This window comes from Varroa destructor, unplaced genomic scaffold (genome assembly GCF_002443255.2).
Source record: "Varroa destructor unplaced genomic scaffold, Vdes_3.0 BEIS01000002.1, whole genome shotgun sequence".
NCBI classification, from domain to species: Eukaryota; Metazoa; Arthropoda; class Arachnida; order Mesostigmata; family Varroidae; genus Varroa; species Varroa destructor.
The window spans coordinates 16,184,578-16,206,281 of record NW_019211455.1 but is presented as its reverse complement, the minus strand read 5'-3'; the positions used below and the strand labels follow the sequence as shown (position 1 = coordinate 16,206,281).

The window sequence follows — 21,704 nt, the reverse complement described above, 5'->3', positions numbered from 1 at the left end:
CTGGATAAATATCCCCTCAGTTCTCAAAAGCTTTTTGCAAGAGGGTCGCTAAACTCCTAGTTCCGCTTAGCCTATACAGTTAGGTTTATTTTATAAACTATATACGTTAAGTGAAAAAGCCAATAAAGATAGATAACCCGGTCCGATTCCTTTTCAAAGCCAGAAATATATGCTTCTAAATAGAATTGTTTAAATAAAATTTCATTATTTTCAATTCACGATGATTGTATTCATTGCGTCGAATTCCTTGAAATAAAAACAACGTCGTGATCAAAAGATTGTTTTTACAGGTACCAGTATCGAGTGAGCATTTTATATTGTATCAAAAATTATTTATAAAATCTTGTTCTGGGGAATGGATATCTGTGTTTGACGATGAAACAATAACATATACACTTGCAGGTATATCAGAGTACAAAAATTGTTCTTTGACAAACAACTACGTACGTTAGTATAAAATCCCTTGGGACAGACTATATTTATTGTGAGGTCATTTAAGCTAGCAGTTTGTCTGGTCTGTAGACCAACATGTATAAACTTAGTTTCTATAGCTGTCATTATTTTAGATTAACACGAGCATGCCTTAGCGCTGGGTTTATTCTAAAGAAAACGTTTAGTTTGACAATAAAACCCCAATACTAAAGTAACGGAACATTCTCATTTCTAAAACTTCAACCTTTTTCTGCAATTACCATAGTAGGAACCACCTATAGAAGTAGACGAACAGTCAGGTCAAGCTCCTACCCTGCTGCCAGACGCGACAATCAGAGTTTTCACACAAAATGATAAAACATAATTTTCAACCGTTTTCTCTGCCTCTACCCTTATCGTGTCTTCAGTGAGTACAAGTTTCTCAACATTGCTGCTGAACGATGCAGCTACAAACTCAGCTTCAGCGATCGACATTTTTGAAACAAGATTTTCCGCTCCTTTATCCAACCGAAGCAATAAGTCGGCTGCTTTGAGCCGACAGCATAGCCAGTCTTCATCTTCAGGGAAAACAAACTTAACTAGCCGTTTACAAATTTACGATCCATAATCAACTCGAGCCTACGAGCAAAGTTCAAACAACGCCGACAACTCGCCATCGCAATTTTCGTCGAGATCAAGGCGATGTTCATCTGCGTGGACGGCGGGAAAGCTGACCAAGAAATCATTAAGGTCCATACCTCGACTTCGAGTTCAATGACAGGGTTTAGATTGCGCAATTTTTTCGATTAACATAAAAACGTCTAGCCAACGTGACCAGTCTACTAGTGTTATAGTTTTGTCGTCGGGGTTCTATCGACAATATCTGTAGTTTTGGATAGTGAAGCTCCTATTTATCACTCACGTGCATCAAAAGCAGTCTCGTGCGAGAAACGTTTAATCGACACTCGCAACCAAGAACATTCGACGAACAGTTCTCCGACTTCGCTGTCTTCAGTTAGCGTGCAGTTGTCGTTGCTAGACCCCGCTCGCTCAGCTGGCTTACGACCAGAAAGCCAGAATTCGGACAATCAACTCAAAAGACGGAATTCTATGAAATTGTTCATCGCATCAACGGACTATCTATTAAACTCTACTGGATCATGGCCGAATCGTTCTGTTCGAATTGTTCTTCATCGAGCTAGATTTCCAGCGCCGTCTCTAGAAGTAAATTGGGCCAGTAAATACCAATTAAAGGTAAGCCAATAAATCCACTTATAGGTAGGTAGGAGGCATATAGATTTTTAGTTTAGATGAAAAAAATAAAGAATACCACGATTTCGTCGCTGAATTCGATCAATGGTTGGCGTTAATTTTTTGTGGAGTTTCATTAATTATTGAATTTCAAAGTAGCTGTGCAAATATTTATCATTATTATTTAGATCCTTCACCCATATTTCAAGCAATAGGTGTATAGAGTGGTACATGGTGCTAGGCCAAATGTTACGACAGAGCGGTAAGCCGTTTCCATCCTGTATTCTTCGGTCACCGCGTAAAGTAACTAATGTTTTCATTTTTGTCTATATTCAATTGAAGAAAGTGAATCATGATCATCGTCTTGTAAAAGTTCATCTTTTCTGTCTATGCACAAGTTGCTTGGCGGTTGCCTTCCCGCAACAAGGTCTCAAGAAGTTTCAGTCGAGCTCGGAGGATCATCTACATCAGGGTGCACCTTCCAGGTCTGAAGAACCACTTTGAGACGTTGCAGCTGTCATTTCCGATATAAACTGCTTCCTGTATACATCACAGATCTTTCCAACTGCTTCGAACGATGTTTGATCTCACAAAAAGGGGAAATAAAGCAGATGTCTATGATATAAAATTGAATAGCGTTTATTCTGCTCGTAGGGGAGGTCAAAAATCTTTAAATGCTACGTGTCACTCGTTAAGAGCGACGCGTTTTAAAAAATTCAGCTCAATGGATGTTAGGTTGAATTGATAACATTAGGAGCCTAGCAACGCATTCTAACGCAGGGTTTCTAATGAATTGAATATAACAATTACTCTTTTTTACAAATAACTATGAGAATACTATTTATGCGGTGGATGTTGTAACATTGCGAAGTTCTAGTTCTCAGGAATCCTGCCGTGGAATTGTACGCTACTGACGTGAACGAGAATGAAGATTGAGGCGCATTTGATACCCCAATTACATATTCTGGTTGCACATTCAGCCCTGACTGTGCTTCGCCAGACAACGCTCTGAATGGTGATCTTAAAAAAAAGAAACAGTAACAGTGGACACCAAATAAGCATAGCGGAACCTCAAGTAGGGATTAGGTTGTTGAAAGAAGTATACGACTTCAACTGCTTATATGTGAATCATCATGTTAATCACTTCTGGTAAGCGCTGTATCTCGTACCCTCTCAAATCAAACAGGGCAACGTAGTTCAGAAACTTCGTCGTTTCTTCGGACAATCAGAAATTTACATCGCTCCGACGGTTGAACAACTATAATGAGACAATATGTGAGTAATTTATCTGTTTTTTTTACAGCAAATAGTCTGCTTTGACAAGGAACACTTGCAGCATGGAAGCTATGGCCCTAAACCAATAATAATCAGCAGCGTTTTTATAGTCTATTCGATTCTTTATACACTTTAGTTTTAATGCAAACGTAAAATTAATTTTGGATATCATTGCGCTTCTGTTTAATTTGATTGACTTGGTGACAACGGGCTCTATAGGCTAGTTTTTGGGTATACACCTATTACAGTACTTGCGATCTTTTATGTCGTAGTATGAGCACGTGACTGTTAAAAAAAAATAGGAAACCTTTATGTAATCAAATTATGGGCTTCTTTAAAAAAACCATAAATATTGCCCGCATCGAAGATCGATGTGAATAAACGCTGAAATCAACTGTTAAAAAGGCAAAATATTCTAGATAAAATGCTTTCAATGTACCTTATTGAATGTTTGTAATTTTGCTAAATGAAGATGAACAAGACAAAATATGATTCTTCTATTGCAGATGTAGATGAAAAGCGGTGCAGATGTGTGGTATGTACTTGTTTTTATGAGTTTACAACTTTAATAAAAGTACATTCCAATGTTTACGCGCAGCAACTTCTGTGTATGGGTATGATGCGTATAATGCTTGTTGCAGTTTTTGCTAACTGTTCTTGCTCCAAATGTATGGCTTGCTTTAAAAAAAAAATTAATAAAATAGAAGCTCAAACAAACTAAAATTTATACGCAAAACCTTTTTATGACAAGTCCTTGGTTTCGTCTTATTATGACATGGTTCTCGTTAGCTTGTGAGCTCATCCTTGTTTTATTCTATAGTTCATATACACATGAAAAACGGCAGCTTGAACACGTTTCTCTATCTAAAGCTATGCATAAGGACAGTACCAGGCGCAAGGACTGAAACATTTAGGTTTTTCCTAGACTAACGCTCGTCTGGGGGTGCCTCACAACCTCTTGAGACTTTTTGAACTTTATTACAAAAGCTGTCGGACACGTGCGTTTGACCTTAAGATGCAAACTTTCTGTGTCTCTCCGGCTGCGATTGATATTATCGTTGCCCTTTTAAGAAACACTTAAAATGCGGCTTTAAAAGCAATGCGGCGTTCACTATTCGGCTACATTTTCGTTAGTTGAATTCAAAACTAAATAACTAAATTAAATTCGCTCGCTATATATTTGTACATTTATATAATGTCCTTACATAAATTTGTAGCGTTGTTGGTCGCTGTTAGGCCTCGGTGTACGTAACGTACATAAAATGCTATTTCCTACGTAGACCGTATATAGATATTCGGCCGCCTTTTCGTTAGGCGAAAAAAATACTTATGAGACTACTGGAACCCCCGTGTAAAAGGAACTGCCGTTACGAAAACAATCAGCTTATAACCTTACTTTCGCAACTACTTATATATTTGCGAGATATGTAGATCGAGCTAGACTAGTTAAAGCGTTTTTCTTTTATATGTAAAATGAACATAAATTTTAACTGCAGTAGTAGAAGTTATAATAGATTTGAAAAACATAGTATAATTTATTAGCTTGTTACCTTATTGAAAAATAAACAAAATCACATGTAATCTAACTAAACATTATTATTTATAATGTTTTAGGCTTGACACAGTGGTGGAGGACTTTTTAGTGCCCTTGTTGTAACCAATAGAGAGGCGTAGTCCTACGGCAGGGCCTACCGAAGAAAGCCACGTAATCAGGTAATTGATCCTGAAAATAAGAAAAGAGTCGAAGATTAACAAATAGAGAGGATTCCGAGTAATTTAATTTCACTAGTGTTCTAAATGGTCTTCCATTTGGCGCAATGATAAAGTGTTTGGAAAATACAAAATTGTCTAGCTTTGGATTTGGGTATAGACATGTTTTGTAACTTATGCAGCGAAAATGTTGGTGTGTTGATAAGTTTTCGAATCAGCACTGTGGACACCGAACCCTGTTACAGAAGAACGACAACTTAAAGCCAGCTATGCAATAGTCAATTGCTTTGTTTTTCAATAGAATATGTTCAGCCAATGATCAGTTTCGCAAAATAGTATAGAATAATACTTCAGGGAATAATAGTAAATGATTTTGATTGCTTTAAACACCAAAGGTAGACTGGTTGGCTTCAATCGTGTATGCTGAATTTTCATCAAATTCAGCATACACGATTGAATGCCTAAGTACATAACGACGTATACCTTGTACGTTTGACTGCTATTAAACTGACTGTGTGAAAAGTTTCCGTTGGAGCCAACAGACGGCGCTAGCATGAAATCGGCTGCTCGTGCCTCGCTGAAATTTTCCAGGATTTTTGTTTCAACCATCAGACGTGTGTGTTCTGTTGTTTTCAGTCAGTCGTTGTCGGTAAAAGTGGTGACTCGGTACTTGATACGGAGCTCGAAGAGATGCATATTCGGCGTTGTCTTCTTCACTATTTTCGTGCTGGAAAAGTGTTGCCGAGACACAAAGAATTGTTTGCGCAGTCGAAGGCGATCGTGCAGTAACCTTTACCACTTGTCAGTTTTGGTTTAATTAATCGCTTTAGAAGCGGAGATTTCAACTTGAACGACAAACCACGTTCTGGGCGACCATAAGAAGCGAACGACGATGCACTGTGGGCACTCCTTAAACAAAATGAAGCGCAGTCGACCCGAGAGCTTTCTATACAGCTAGGAGTGTGCGAGAAGACCGTTGTCAATCGTTTGAATGCACTTGGAAAGATCAGAAAGGAAAGAAAGTGGGCAAACGGGTCGACAAATAGATTGCTTCCAAGGATGAAGCCTTTTCTTTCGCAGGTTACGCCAGCTCTTCATATCATAGAGACGGGCGACAGTTGTAGAAAGCAAAGGACACTATTTTGATTAAGATATATTCACCTATTCAAAGTTTCAATAAATTGAAATGACTAAAAACGACGAAAACTTTTTATCGACAACGACATATTCGATATTCGACACGTAACTGTTACCTTTTTAATGTGACTAAGTTATTCATCCATACAATTAATAACTGCAATACTTCGCGTGCTTATATAGAATCATAGATAAACATGGAATCGGCTTACGCAGCAACTAGTTAACGCGGTGGCAAGGTAGGCTTAACAACTTCTTTCCGACACAAAACTGAACGATCTTACAGAATGATACGTACTGAAATACTATGTGTCTAGTCATCGAAAACATTTGTTCCATACACAATTAAACCTCACAATATATATTAATACGGCATAGTCCAGAAGATATGCAAACTCCGTTATTTATTTATTGAGCTATCAAATTCTAAGGCGCAAAAACAGGTAGCTGGCATTGACAAAACAAGGTTAAACAGGAAAGTAGGTAATGCTCAGTTTGTTATTTATATCCAAAAATCTTATGCAAAATACGATAAGCGTTTGTGTGCCTGCAGCCATTTAACAACAAATGGTGTTGTCTTGCTGACTTCTTGTTCACCTCAAGTTACATAACCAATAAGATCATTAGCTTTAGAAGTTTATCTACGTTGTCCGGATCCCCTCAGCTGACGAGTTACTCATACTCGACATATACAGGGCGTTTGGGATAACTCCAGATAGAACTGATGTTGCTTGCTACATCTACGCGAAAACACATACTAGGAAGAAATTTTCCTTATGCGCACCTATATATGCTTATCTGGATGATTTGGTTATCGGTAAGTACTATATTCACTCGCTATTATTGGATACTGTTACTTTCTGCACTAAAATACTGGGATTATTTGAATCGACTTCTGTCAATTTCTAATAAATTATTTATTTTTCAATTTGGCTTTTTTTGTAAATTTTCAGTCTCATGAAAATCTTCGTCGAAGTTTTAAAACGTTACGCAACGATTTTGGGCAACAAGAGACGTATGAAATCTTTTTGGGGGGGCGGGGGGGGGGCATCGGACAATAGCTCATCTTTGGTCCCATCCCAAACACAAAATTCCAGCCCCTAACATGATGAGCTTGTCATTTGATTCTACAAGAAACTGATTATCTCTTAGTGCTAAGAGTATCTGGTAGCGACAAAAAATATATTTGAAATTATTCTGAACATGCTAAACATACCATTATATTTATTTTCCAAAGTTCTATGAAGGTCTGTATGTATGTGACTACAGTGATAGCTCGTAACATAACTAAGTGATTAATAAGAAAGTACAAATGCACCTTCGCTCGCCTTGGGCCTTAAGCAGGGGTCCCATGATCTCGTGAGTGTTACATGGGTGGAGCACGAAGTACGGTCGCCGAATTATCGGATGTTCCTGTCGTGTAACGGTGCCCCACATATCCTTCAATTCTAGATCCAGTACCTTACCCTCGGAGCAACACGCGGACCAAACGTCCTCTAGCGAAAGAGTTTCCCCGTCTGTAATTGTCGTCGGGCAGCAGTGCATCATAGTCAGCGATGTGATTAATATGCCGCAGCTTCAAACAGAATCCCGAATATATTAATATGATATTTTATTTAATCAAATAGGAACTTTTATCGAGAAAATGTTTTATAAAAATAATGCCGAAAGAGCTTAAAGATTAAGCAAGCAGTGAATGCGCAAATGTTTACAGGCTGATTTTACTCTCTGATGGTGTTAACGTTTAGAAGCAGTGTATGTTCACAAAGGCGGATTTTTCGTTCATATCTTTAGCTTCGTTCATAGCTTTAATCATTATTTATGAAAAAAATATATATAAAAATAATTTTATCGCTCATATCAATAATGACGGAGCGAGCATTCTAAAGTCAGAGATAAAGAATGAGTGAGATTAAGCGACAACTTCTTTGAACCTTCCAACTTTTTTTTTGTTTCGAACACACTAATGTAACATATATTAATACCTGTGTCTGATGTAATGCTCACCGATGATTTCTGACCTAATATTAATTATTCCTTATAAGCATGAATAAACATGCCTTCCATTAATTAACTAACTACTAACCGTAATATAAGAAGGTAGAAAATGAGCTGTCTTTAGGTTTAGTTTAATGTCGTTTAGGTAGGTCTTACTTGAATAGCAAATATCAAAGTAGAGGGCGGGCGCTTCGAACGATAAGCTGTAGGCGACGTTGTATTCCCAGCAAAGGAGGTCGCCATTGGCCTGTAGCGGTGCTTCTTGAGGATCGGTGATTTCGTCGGCTTCCCTATGTCGAGTACGAACCGAAGTACTTTTTTCCTTTATAACCTTCTTAACAAGGTAAACATTTGCGGGGTTCCCAGTACCGATCTTCAATGATTGATTTTATTTCGTTACAATCGGTGTTAGAGAGAATAACAGACACTGCATACACAATATAGGAACACTGAAGACCCAAAAACATGCTTCTTTCTTATTTAGTTTTTTTCGCATTACGCTTTTTTTCAGTATTAACGTCACCTTTTACTGTACCGTCAATATGGTTAAAACGTAAATAACGGAGAAGCCTTCGTTGATTCGAGCAACTGTCAAGAGCCTTGAAATAGCTCAAAGGCATAATACAGTGAAGTTTTCATAGTCGAGAAATGCTCTAATGAGCGCTATGAGCGTTTTGGATTTGTATAAATTTGCTTTTGTTGCGTCATGTATTTAAAGTGTTATTAATTTGGTGACTGAATCACTAACTGAATTTGTTACTATAATAACCTAACGTCTTTTCTTTACTCTAGAAATCTTATAGTTTATTAAGCGTATTGACGAGTTACCCATAGTTCAGGCGGCGATGTTGTCTGAAGGCAAACGCGCATCTCTTTGAGTGTATTGCCGTAACAACCATAAATATGCAGCCACCGCTGATACAAATTTGAATATTAACGTATAATTACCATGCCATTTCATAAATCTATTAGAAAAACCTTTGATAGGTCCAGCACGACCTAGGCAGTTTAGTGGGGGCAAGTTTTCGACGCTATAAAGGAGAAGCGATTCCGAAGACTTATTTACATAGCAAGAGCAGCCAAGAGTATTCAAAGCGTTTCAAAAATTATCAGAAGGTGAAAAGTAAACAAAATACCGGTTTGTACCTCAATAGATGACAGTGCCATGCTCTGCACTGTTACAGGTTTAAGTTACAGGTTTTAAATAAAACCAGTAATAGACTGTTGAGCGCGAAGTGCTGTTGTGTTCACGCACTTGCCGCATCAAACGCCAAACCCTGTGGGCCGATGGGCTGCCTCCATCTCGATAGTTAGCTAAGGGCGTTTTCTTTTGTATCTTTACTAGTTCCCCGCGGGATACTTAAATCAAGTTATCAATCCACCAATTGGGGATTGGCCTAGCTAACCGACTTCACTTTTCTCTTTTCCTTCACTACATTGTATCTATAGTAGAATGTACCAGCCGCGCACAAGACGCGGCAGTCCGTCACCAACGACAAGTAGCCTCGGGCAACGTCAAATTTGTCGGTTTCGAAACAGCAACTTCTCCCACCTTTAGGGTGAAGTTTCGGGAAATTTGGTAGACTTGGTTTGAACAATACTTGCAGAGAGAATAAGTTCTTCCGGGAGCGTTGTGTTGGCCGCATTGCCGACCCACCGGCCAGCTTTACTTCGCACTCTCATTGAAAGTTATCTGGGGAAGATCTGCTAGAGGGCGCTTCATAAGGCCATTTATTCTACAATATTTACCATGAGCGGCTGGCTTCCGCCGTCCTTTAGCAAACTAAAGAGATAGTTCCGTTGAAGCCTTGAAGCAGATTCTCGTTAAGACCATACAGCAGAGTTATGTATGCTAACTGTGTTATTATAAGGTTGAGGAAGGATCTTGTGAATCGGCCCATCATGTGGAAAATAACTATGTCGGGCGACAAGTTTTTGTAATGAGCCTAGTCTATGGCTTGCCAGGTTATCACATTTCGTTGTTTAGTTCGGCAAACAAGCACGGTCGGCGTGGATGTTGCAACAAAAACATAATCTTACGTAAGCTCTCAAAACTGCATCTACATAAAGTTTAATTGAACAGAAACTCATCACTATAGTTACACTACTGATACAAAGCCGGATAAAGCTGTACGAAATTGCATTTCAATAAGTTAACACAGTATGTCAGAAATATTAACTAGTTCTTTTTTTTTTGTTTTAATCAGTAAAAGCACATTCAATTACTTCGGCGTGATATATAAATGGTTTACAGTGATAATCGCCCAACTTGTCGACATCGAGTGCGTTCATAGACGCAACATTCTTGAAGACCTGTGTTAGTAGTTCTTATTATACTTTATATGCCCATAGAAATGGAAGCGCGCAGCAACAGGCATCAGCCCTCAGTCCAATCCGTCTACTGTAACACTACTGCTGGATACAGCTTCTTCTACCCAGCAAAGAACAGCAGACATCCCATGAGCTGCTGATCCGGAATCGCCCTCGATCTGCCATCAGTCTATTGGTTGGCAACGCAAATGGCGTATGTCGGAAGTGCCGATGAGAGAGAGGGTAGCAAATACAAGCGCCAGGCGAGGGGTAGATAAGTGATTCGGTGGAAAGGGGATTGAACGATCGTTCAAATACCCCCTCCCCCCTACCCACCGCTGGGTTTGCCCCTTGGTTGGTTAGGCGGCATGTTGTTCCCCTCAGGCTTCCCAACCATAGACCCAGCCGAGGCACATCCTAAAACTCCTCAGCCCCCCTGTCTGCCTGCCTGCCTGAACCCCGTCCATCCTCCGATGCGTTCCCTGTTCTAGTCGATCTCTCTCATTCACCAAGTGAGTTCCCTTTCACCTCCTTCTCACTGATATTTTTCCTAGATCACTCTCCTCCGTTCTTCCTCCCTCACTTCTCGTCGCCAACGTCTCCCCTGGCATCTACCGTCTTTCTTCGCCCCTTGAACCCCACAGCCATCCTGTTTCTATTTCGCCCACATTTGCCCTATCCCATTTTGCCCCATGCCATTCTCCTCTCCTTTTCTGTGTTTTCTTCATCACCGACTTGCTGCCTGTGGACCGGTGGCACGCTGCTGCCCCGCCGTCCTGCTACCGCTTCGGCCTCCGCATCGCTCCGCTTAGGCTACTTGACGCGGCTGGCGACCGACCGCCCCAGCGACCGAACGAACAGCGGACCGATCGGCCAAGCAAGAAGGCAGGCAAGCGACCAGGCAAAGGGGCAAGACAGCGTGGAGAGAGGAAATGAGCAAGGAAACGATAGAGGAAAGAAAGATGAACAAGGAGAATTGGCGCCGGAAGAGGGGCGGAGGTTGGGGGCAGGGGCAAGAGACAGCAGTGGCAGGATGAAGTAGCAAAGGAAAGGGAAATGGAACACGACTAAGAGGCGGTGGGCGAATCTATGGAAAGGGAAACAAACAATGGGGAGAGGGCAGCAGCAGCGGATGAAGGGAAGTGGAAGAAAGGCGCGGACGCCCCCTGGGACATCTACTCTGCCACCGCTACTGGCGCCACCACCACCACCGGTCTCTCCTCCGCCTTCCACGACCAGCAGCCCCCCACACGAGACTCAACCCTAGAAACCCCGGCCGCCACGGGGTTTACCGTTGGTGGCTGAGCTCCATGCTGCCTGGTCGTTCGCTGTTTGCTTGTTCACCGCCTGCTTGTCTAGTCCCCATTTGCCCTTCATGGCGCCGAAGTCTCCGTCACTGCAAGTCGTTGGAGCTGCTACTGGTAGAGTGGAGACAGGAGGCACACAGGGGGAACTGTGACGCAGTGCACTAGCCGAAAAGGGGCGAACAGGCGACCGGAGAGAAATAAGATGGGCTAAGGACAGAGTGGGACAGAGAAAGGGGGGAAAGCCGAGAGAGACCATTGGCGGTGGATAATGTAGAGAAGAAGTCGGCTGTATGGAAAGCTGCCCCTGGGGTCGTGCTCTGGGACGCGCCGGTTGAAGGGGAAGGTGAGGGATAAGGCGAAGTTGGGCGAAGGGTGATGGAGGGAGAAATGGATGACGATGCCCCAAACAATCGGGAAGGCAAGGGGGAATAACTAAGGGCGGCTATAGGGCAGGGGCAATCGGGCTTTTCTTTCATCCGGTTCCATATTGTTTCCCTGCAGCTTAGCCCCTTTCGCCCGTCAGTCTCCCACTTAAAGGGAGAGACTGCCGAAAGGGGAAACAGCTTCGGAGATGGTGACGGCCCCCGCTCGTCCAGCGGAGTCTCAGGCGACCGAGTAGCCGCTGGGCGCGCTACTCATCAAAACACGTGTGTCCCTTTCAGCGCATGTGTGGAGAGTGGGAAAACTCGGGGAGGGCCTAACGGCCACCGTACGCGTGTATGAAGTATGTGTGTTCTTTAGTGTGCCGCTAAGTTGAAAAATAACCCAACTAAATTATTTGAAGATAAAATTATAACTGAATATTGTTCTTTTAGCGGAAATAGAATTGTTTTTGGTGAATTGCGTCATTTCAACCAATAATAAGCCAGCAAGAGAGTAATACATGTAGAGCGCTTTAACGACTTAACTAATCTACTAACTAAAGTTGGAGAAAAATTATACAAGTATGACTCCTTTCGCTGCATTATGGTCGGACAAAGGGTCCTCTTCCCAGGCACGGTTTTCCCAAGTCCACCTCTAATATAATCGGTTATTATTACTTACAATAAAAAGTTATGATTAAATGTAGTTCTTCTTCATTACGTTTTACCTTTTGCGAGCCGCCAAAAATGCCTGTCCGCCGGCTTGGCTAAATCATACCATCAGCCATGTATAGAGGGCCCCGTAAGCCCCACTGCTCTCGATCTTTTTACATTCTAGATTTTATACGAATCTACACACACGTACATATAAAACCTCATAAAAAGCAATCTGTCGTATGCGCGGTTTGCATAGCTTGTATGGTACACTGACTCTCTCTAGCCAGTCCAGTAAACAGAGAGGGCGAGCATAGCGATAACGTTTGCGTCGATGAAAAAGCGAAAAAAAAAAATAGAAGCAAGATGTATAAACGGTGTGTAGGCCTGCACATCGGCCATGTGAAAGTCCTTCGCTATTTGAAATCACACAGCTAGCAAGAGCTAAAACAGGAGGATTCGTGGCATCGAAAAACTAACGCACACTAACCTCATGGCCATCGTACAGTTGCCAGCCATCATCAAGAGAATGGGATATAGAAGCAAAGTCCCTGGCAGCTACAGCAAACTCATCCGGAGTCAAGCTCATGGTTAGATCTGAAAGTGACAACACAACACAACATTAGATTTTTACTTAAAACTAGAGTACAATAACCGGTTATTGTGAGTATATAAAAAGCAACAAACCTATACAGAACTTATACAGAAGGTAAAGTAAGTAATTCAGGCAGCTTAAGGTCGAAATGTCCTTTTTTACAGACATGTTAGCTCAACAGGATATGCTCAATTTATTATTACTAGGATTTGCCAATATGGAATTACATGTGAAGTTTAGTGAGGTTAGAAATCAATATCCATTTAATATGATATGGTAGCTTTTAGGTCAGTACTGAGTGCAGAAATTAACCATGTGTATCACCGAAATAAAGTTAGAATAGTTTCGAAGACTTAAAATAATGTGTCACTAGCTCGAACCTTATATACGTTTTTTTCAGGACTACCATAAGCTACTGCCAATAAATTTACTTCTGTGTTATTTTTCAAAAACTTCAACAAAAGGTCTATTCAAAATTGCTTAACAAACTAATATAAATTGTAAAAGTACTAGTTTCAACAGTTCAGCGCCGATGATGATATGTCCTTTGAATTAATACAGCCCTAAGGTTTTCTCGTTCTGTCAGATCGACACAAGTCAATGTTTCTTGTAGAATACATTTTTAAGCATAACAGATACTATATTCTATGTCAACTCACAATTTTAGAATGCTCATTTCTTTGGTTCTTCGAAACTTTCTCGGCAGAAGTACAACTCACGTTATGCATATCGTTTAAGCAAAACAAAATGCCGATGTAGTTATGCTCAGTTTCTGAATGTTGCAAATTTTGTAAATGCAAATCTGCACGTTTGACTTTAACTAGTCGATGATGAAATGCGCCCTAACCAAATTTGGAAGTGACGGCGAACTACTGAATAATTCGAATTTTATACAATGTATGTCTACTAAAAGGTCCGGTGGATGTAGAATGGTAAAGTTTATATATATATATATATATATATATATATATATATATATATATATATATATAATATAACTATGCCGAGTGTAAGAGGGGCAACTTTCTGAGATTGAGACATTGATTGCCTGAAATTGCCTAGATCCATTGGGCCTGCATCGTGTACCAGAATAACCATTACATCTCATACGGATCCCACATTTGAATTGTACAAGTTAAATGTGAGCTTATTCCAGACGACTCTAAATATATGTATTATGAATTGATATAGTTGAAAATTGACTTTTCTTGCTTACAGGGTCGTATGGTTAGTAGCGCTGTACCATGCAAAAAACCATACAGAGCGAAAGTATGCCTGTCGAACATGTGCATAATAGGCCTACACTCTACTTAATATTTTCATGGCACATAACACCCAAAATAAGAAGTATGCTCCACACAATCTTTGTTAGCTCTTTCTTTTACTGGCATCAATTAATCTTTGTGCTATTCAATGAAGAAAATCAGTCAGCAAATGATATATGTGTAACTATGTGTAACACAAATATATTGAACTGCGTCTCTATAGTTTAATCCAGGACCATTATAGAGTAACTCAGCTTTCTGCCATTTAGCCTCCATTTTCGGCTCCTTTTACTGCATATTATAAACCTCAAGACGTAAAAACATTATTTATATCTAACACCAAATAAAAGACTAGCAAATGGTTGCCAACAGACCACAGAAGTAGCCTTTTCTCGTATCTAACAGAAAAACATAGACTCCTATTTTGTGCATAGTTCCCTCCTAGATCTTATTCTTTCCTCAGTGCCGTAACATGATAAACGTTATGCAAATGTGATTAACCTGTAATGCTAGCGTCTTCAAAACGTTCCACTAAGGTTGACATCATATATGTGTTAGGTATGCTTCCTCACAATTAAATAAACTTCCTTTTAAAGTCAAAAAAATGCTTTTAAAAGGAAGTTTATTGAAAATGTGAACATGTTATCGTATGTGCGATACTAATTGAAAATTATTTTAAAATCCGTACTTCGGAATAGTTTAAGATTACTCTGTATCTAGCTCATTACAGTACACACAGTCCAAAAGACCCCCTCTCTATGGTGCTTATAACGTATACAGGGACGTGTTTCACATTCTACAAAACTATATGCTATGCAATACCGAAAGAAAGCTATAAGCTCGTGATGGCTGAGGACCTCATAAAACATGAAAGATCTGAAAATGAGGTTGAAAAATAAAATTGGCCAACTGTTTTCAGAATGGTTAATTATTACTGTAAACGACAAGGATGTAATTATCAATATAAAATATATATAGCGCAGTATGGCACCACTTATGATGTATCCTCAAAAAAATTCTAAAATCAAGGATAAATCATATATGTCTACTAAATATAATAGTACATGACAAACAGTTTTAGCTTAGAGACCTTTGGAAGCCGTATTTTTACAACATAACTAATAGGCAACAACGTACTATGATACGGCTGAATCTAAGCTAGCAGGGTTGACAACAGCGAAGTCTCATCAGCAAAAAAGACGTTCCAAGTCCCCTAGATTTTAGTTGCGGTGTAATTCAATCAAGATTTTGCACGAAATTTTTTTTAATGCGCCCCCTTTATGAACCAATTGTGAGAGATTTGACGTCGACCATCGGACAAAAAAAATCAGTACTTGGAATCATAGTCTGAATTTTTCGCCCATAAATTTATAAACAACAGAAATCGCTTTACAAGAAAGAAAATAATAAAAACCTTTTGTTTTTATTTCTAATGTAATAGAATTAATGACTTGACCATTTTTTAAATAAATTGAACTTTTATCGTGTTATAACTGGCAAACGTTGTCAATACAGTTTTATTTCTTTAGCTTTAGCTAGCTCCTTAATTCGGTTTACACTATTTCAAAGTCAGAGTTTTGTGTTGAAAGGGTGCTGCCTCTGTTCGACCTAAACCGTCTGCTTTCTGTTATAAATCCAAATAACAATATATCGACAGAGACACACTGACCCTCATACCGACCCTTCCCTGATGGACACCAACTATGGAATCAGCACCTCTATACTATATGCGTACAGATTTACGTCGACACCAAGCAGACATTTTACACAGCTCGCAACCCCCGCGAATCCTTACCACGGAGGTAACGTGTTATACGAGCCCGAATTAAATTCGCCCCTCTGTCCTTCAAAACGGAGCCCCAGTGATATAGGACTCATTGTTTGATTCCAATATGCAACGGCTTGCATTTTGTTTATTTATTTTTATAAAATTGATTCAATAAAGCTAATTCGATAGAAAAGACGAGAAGTTTGAATCTCCCTTTTAATTTCTTTCTTCTTTCAATTACACGTTATTATCTATACAAAAAGCATATTTACTGTAAACGTCAAAGAAATAGGTACTTAATAAATTAATCTCCATTTGTTGATGTGTTTTCCACGAACACCTTGTGTGGTTGAAAAAGAATTAATGCACAATCAGATTATTGTAATTAGATAGTTTATCCAATAATATGTTCAATTTTTTTACACATAAGCGTTAACCTATTGGAGTCTTCGTGGTTTCGCCGATCAAGATACTTCCAGTTAAGCACATGTCCCTACAACCCAGGTGTTTTCTTAGCCTATATCAGAGACACTTAATCTTTCGGGAAGCTTGTCCGTTGAGGCTGTATTCCGAATTCTTTCACAAGACCAACAGCCCATGTATTGAATAGAAAGAGTAAATATTTTTAAACAACCAAAGCTTGTTCATCGCACCTATCATGATTTCTCTTAGGATATGGTTAGCAATTACAACGTTCGGTGAACCAAAGAGCTAGCCGTGATAGTCTCGCAATCGCGGTGGCGTCCGCGTTAAAAAATAAATAAGCATTTTGCATTTTGGTCTTCCCAACGGTGAGCTTTTATACCAAACATTAAAAGGGACGATCTACCTAACACAGCCCAACAAGGTTTTGTTGCACAGCGTTTTATCTTCATACACTTGTTATGGATAAGTTGAAACCGAGCATAATATAAAATTCGGGCACAGCTTTTGATTTTATATGTTTTGGCCAGAAAAGTGCTGTCAGCAGTGTATGTCATAGTCTGTTATATCTAGGTATTCATGACTCCAGGGTAAAGTGGTATCATTCTTGTTCCTCTAGTGAAGGTCAACGACGACCTGAACCAATCTTGTCTACCAACCTTTGGCGTTCCTCAAGGAAGCTGCGTTTCTCTATTGCTTTATGTTACTCTTATTTTAGGCATAAACCTACAACTAATCGAGGATATAAACCCGAAAGAGAGATATATCACAACATTTTGAAAACTTATTGTTCATTTGTGATTTGTCACTCCTATAGATGTTGCTACGGGCGGAGACGTCCAGCGGTGCTTCGAAACTACGATGCTTCTTTTGAAAGAAGAGCGCGGAGTTTAAACGAAGGGTAATTTTGAAGCATAACTACGAAGGTGATGATACTGTGCTTCCTCCGACGACAAACCATAACGGCCAAATAATTGCTTACATATTGGAAATGAGTTATCTTGCCGTATACTATATCCCGCCTCTACAATCACTGTCAGTCTATTCTTATCACGATCTTATAAAGGTATATTTTACTCAAGTTCTACAAACTTAATGAAGGCAACCAGACTTTACATATGCCTTATCCAAAGTTAGCTGTGCCATACAAATTATGTTAAGACGCATTCATTGACACATTTACATAAATGAACAGGAATGAGCAGACCCACGCAGCTGGTAAATTAACTAGTTTTCGCCAATATGAAAATGTTGCTCCGTGTTAATATACAAATAAAAAATCAATAAGCAAAGTCCGAAGAGTTTGTCCAGGCGATTCAGATGAATGTTGCAGCGGTAGAGGACTCCACCAAAAGCACAAGACTGGTATTAAGTAATTTGTTTTTCACGGGCTATTGTTTATTAGTACCAGCAACGGAAGTGGCAGCTTAGTTGACCACTCGAAATACATAGTGCATACATCAACAGGTTGTTGTGGCCAAGTGTTATCAAGCACATCCTGCACATGGCATGTTCGCTACGAGACGAAACCGTTGAGGGCCACAGACTCTCATCAGTGCTATTAAGGCTGCCACCACGAAACGCAGGTCATCAGGAGCGCATCAACGGGACTCGACCGGGAGGCACGGCATCGGAGTCCATTGGGTGGGGACCTTCCCTATTATAATTTTCGACTAATATAGGGGCTACCGCGCACTGACAGCTAAGATTACTGTAGCAATTATCAACGGCAGGGTGTTACGCAATTGATGACCTGCTTCCTGGGCGACAGCTTATGATGACGTGCCGTACACTCTTCGGGATTATTGGCAAATAACATGCTTATGCAACCTGATCTTGATCTATTCATTGACAACACCGCGTGGTTAAGGGGATCCTGGGGGAGGGAGTCACGTGCCGGGATAATGTTGAATTCGCCATTCGAAGCAAAGCAGAAAGGGATTGTCAGATCAGAAACGTCAGGTGCTGCTTAAGATAAAGTACAAAAGCTTGGCAGGGTGAAAGAGCCGACCTTGTGGGCAAGTCCTATTCGTCACGTAAGGAAGTGATGAGGGTTTGCCAAAGAACGTTTGGCGCAACGGGTCGGATGTAATCGAGACCGAAATTCTTAGCAAGTTTGAAACCGTGTCTTAAAGTCTTCCGTTCGATGTTACCATTAACTATTATTTTTAAAACGGCTGATTTTTCAGATTTAAAACAAGCTGTGTCTGTTAACGCTTCATTTTGAGTGAAGACTACCGCATGCATCGCTCGATTAGGTAGGCCAACATGTTAGCTTTGTACCGTCACGGCGGCATGTAGTCAATATTTAACGTAATTAAATAAACAAAACGCAGGTTGTAATAGAAATACAACTGAGTATTTTCTACGAAACGCTGTTCGAAATGTTTAAAGCACCTAGGTAAGGATTTGAAAATACGTTTGGAGTCTGAGCCCAGTTGGGAAAGATAATGGTCTAAAGGTCATTCACAATCACGAAAGTTTCCCGGGTTCAGCATTTTTCGGTCCTTTAAGTGTTCACATTTTTTTAACATTAAATAAAGAAAGCAAACGGTCTAGCGGCAACGTTTTAAGCTTCTTGACTGGTTTTAACATCATACACAGATTCCAAGATATATTAAATGACATGGTCTAAGTCATTGCATCAATCTCTTAACTTGGTTTAAGCTAGATGAATTGAACAAAAATATTTCTAATTATATACGCGTTTTACTTTCCATTTTTTAGTCAGTTATAGCTAAATTCTTTACCCCTCTATTAAACTTATATGAATATTCGAAGCTAATCTGATGATAGTTTGTCAAGTAACCATTGAAATTTGCGATGTGTCGAACACAATTCACTACTATCGCTATTGTTCTACTGATTATTTTGCGGCATACCGATTCCTATAAATCCGGTGCATACGATCGTTTTTTCTAAATGGCCATTGGCTTTATCGTATTTACTCAAGCTGTGTTGTTAGACAAAGTTCTCCAAATCTCCCCATCGTAGTTCCTGTACTCGAAGCGTATGTTAGAATGGATTCTGAATTGTTTGCTTAAGAAATCTGGACTCCTGTTCGTTTACTTAGCTATCTCTCGAACTAATCGTACGTTTCTTGTTAAAAATATCTCTGTAGGCAAAGAAGAAAGCGTCTCCAACAGTCTTTATCTATTCATATGATATTCCAAGCTATAGTAATGATAGTCACACGAAATTTTTCAGTTTAAGATGTCTAAACCCAAATTTTGGATTGTATCATTCTGCATGGCTTTTTCGAGTACATTTTGGGCCTCGGGAAGATTCAACAACTTGATAACTTTTTATTTGGCGTTTTTTTTTCAAGTAGTTGCCGTCTGCCTTCGCAAACTCAGCTCCAGTTATTTCTAACAAATTCTAAAAGGCATTTAGAAAAATATCCTCGAATCTTTAAAAAATATTAGTCGCATTTGAACATAACTATACACAGTTAAAAATTACCTGAATAGCCAACTTATGTTTGCCTTCATCAAAGATTAATCTTATTTAAATTGCACTGTTGTAAATTTCTAAGCTAATTTTTCTAACCTTTCGTGGCTTTTTTATGTTTGCAACGTGTATCTAGAGTCTTCGTGTAGAAGAAGAGCGGCATGCCTTTGGTCTACGATAGATGAACGTCGCTCGCAGATACACTTTTATTTTTACATAGATTTGTTAAAATGAATTTAAGTTTAAAAAAAACATTTTTATATGTTGCTTCTCTATAACAGTTCCAACAAACTTTTGCACGTTTGAAATGCCTCCCGTTGCCTCGTCTCGTAACTACTTTAACCTTACCAAGCCATTGGAAAGAATCTATACACTGTAAAACATGAGGGCGTTATAAGTATAATAATCAGATAACTTGTTGCAGCATTAGCCCGAAGTTCTGAAACCTGGCTGACAGGTTTTGCTAATAATTAATTGCATTTAGAAGCTGAAATGTATATAATATTTAAAAAAAAAGAATTGACTTTTTAATGAAAATAACAAACGAATAATATATGTGTTTATTTCGTTGAGAACTCCCTCAAGAGATCTTCAGACAGTAAAGTTATTGGTCTTTGTCCACTGCAAAACACTATATATCATAAAAACAAACAATGGCTGACTTGCTTTATCTTTCATCTAAAAGTCAAGCAGTTTCCTAAAAACATTTTGTAGATTATATGTAAAAATTTTATCAAAATTGTACGCTTTAAATAACGAGGTCTTATATGAATATTCTAAATATGAATAGGAGAAAAAGAAGCGTGAAAGAATTTTTTTAATGTGATTTGTCACACAATTACGGTAATATCTAAGATCAGCCATTTTTAGTGTTCAACGATCAGCCCCACTCATACTATGCTCTGTTCTGTTGTAAATGCTTAATAAAACTTCGTCTCCTGCTCGAATATCAATTTTGCTATGTACCTCTTATTATGTCTCATCTCAATGACTAAACTGGCGTGATTCATTTTACTGAATTGTGTCATCATAGGTCAGCAAAGTAAACATCTAAACAGGCTATCTCGAAACTAAATAGCGTTACGCGCCACCGCTGGTTATGACAGGTGGAATAAACATAAGCAAGCACGAACCGGTCACGTGGGGTAGCCGCAGGCGATCAATTCCTAAGATTCGCGCAAGAGATCCCGCACGCACGGCGCCGCCACTGGGTCTGAAAACAACAGTCCGACATCGACAACGACGCCGGCAGCGACAGAGGCCGGAAAAGGGGAGGGTTCCGCGTGGAGCGGACGGGTCGAGCGGTCTTATTTCAAGATCACCGCGTTTACTCGACCTGAATCGACTACATGCCAATGCAAACGATCTGAAATGAATTTTATCATCTTCAACGATTAGACGTAGAAGATAGTATGAATAGGTCCTGAAGGCCTACCCGAAGTTTCCGTCTCATCAACTAGCAGACGACGCACAGGGCATTGTCGCCCATAGATGACAAATGCAGATTAACCGACAGCGGTATCGTTGGAGTACCGTATTATTGAAAGTCGATTTCGCTAAGAAAAGGACGACATTCATTCACATCTGTTTGTACAGCTGTTCCCGTATTCTATATGTAAATAAAGCTAGCACCCTATGCAGCCAATGGAAACGTCGCTGTTATTTGTGACGTCACCACGTTGATGTATAGAGGGCGCTGCGTGTCTCGTTTTTAGGGTTGTCTAGGCGCGCTGCGTTGCTTTAAAAGAGAAGAATGAGAAACTGCGAGTAGATGAGAGAGAGATATAT

The 21,704-nt window shown here is 39.7% G+C and overlaps 1 protein-coding gene and 1 long non-coding RNA gene across 3 annotated transcripts; one reads left to right on the top strand and one right to left on the bottom strand.

The window, feature by feature from the left end:
- The first annotated feature begins 1,083 nt into the window (after positions 1–1,083).
- On the top strand, positions 1,084–3,473 carry LOC147757439 (uncharacterized). 2 transcript variants are annotated; one of them, XR_015321414.1, is made up of 4 exons: positions 1,084–1,665; positions 2,005–2,147; positions 2,540–2,937; positions 3,444–3,473. It is a non-coding gene; the product is annotated as an uncharacterized LOC147757439 (long non-coding RNA). The 2 variants fall into 2 exon arrangements; XR_015321413.1 differs by having other exon boundaries at positions 2,005–2,937.
- Positions 3,474–4,448: 975 nt separating this feature from the next.
- On the bottom strand, positions 4,449–21,282 carry Atg10 (Autophagy-related 10). The gene is made up of 5 exons (XM_022794522.2): positions 21,050–21,282; positions 12,906–13,012; positions 7,939–8,155; positions 7,103–7,301; positions 4,449–4,660 (listed from the first exon to the last, which is right to left on the bottom strand). The coding sequence occupies exons 2-5, from the start codon at positions 13,002–13,004 to the stop codon at positions 4,534–4,536; spliced, it is 642 nt and encodes a 213-aa protein (XP_022650257.1). The 5' UTR covers positions 13,005–13,012; positions 21,050–21,282; the 3' UTR covers positions 4,449–4,533.
- Between the last annotated feature and the right edge of the window lie 422 nt (positions 21,283–21,704).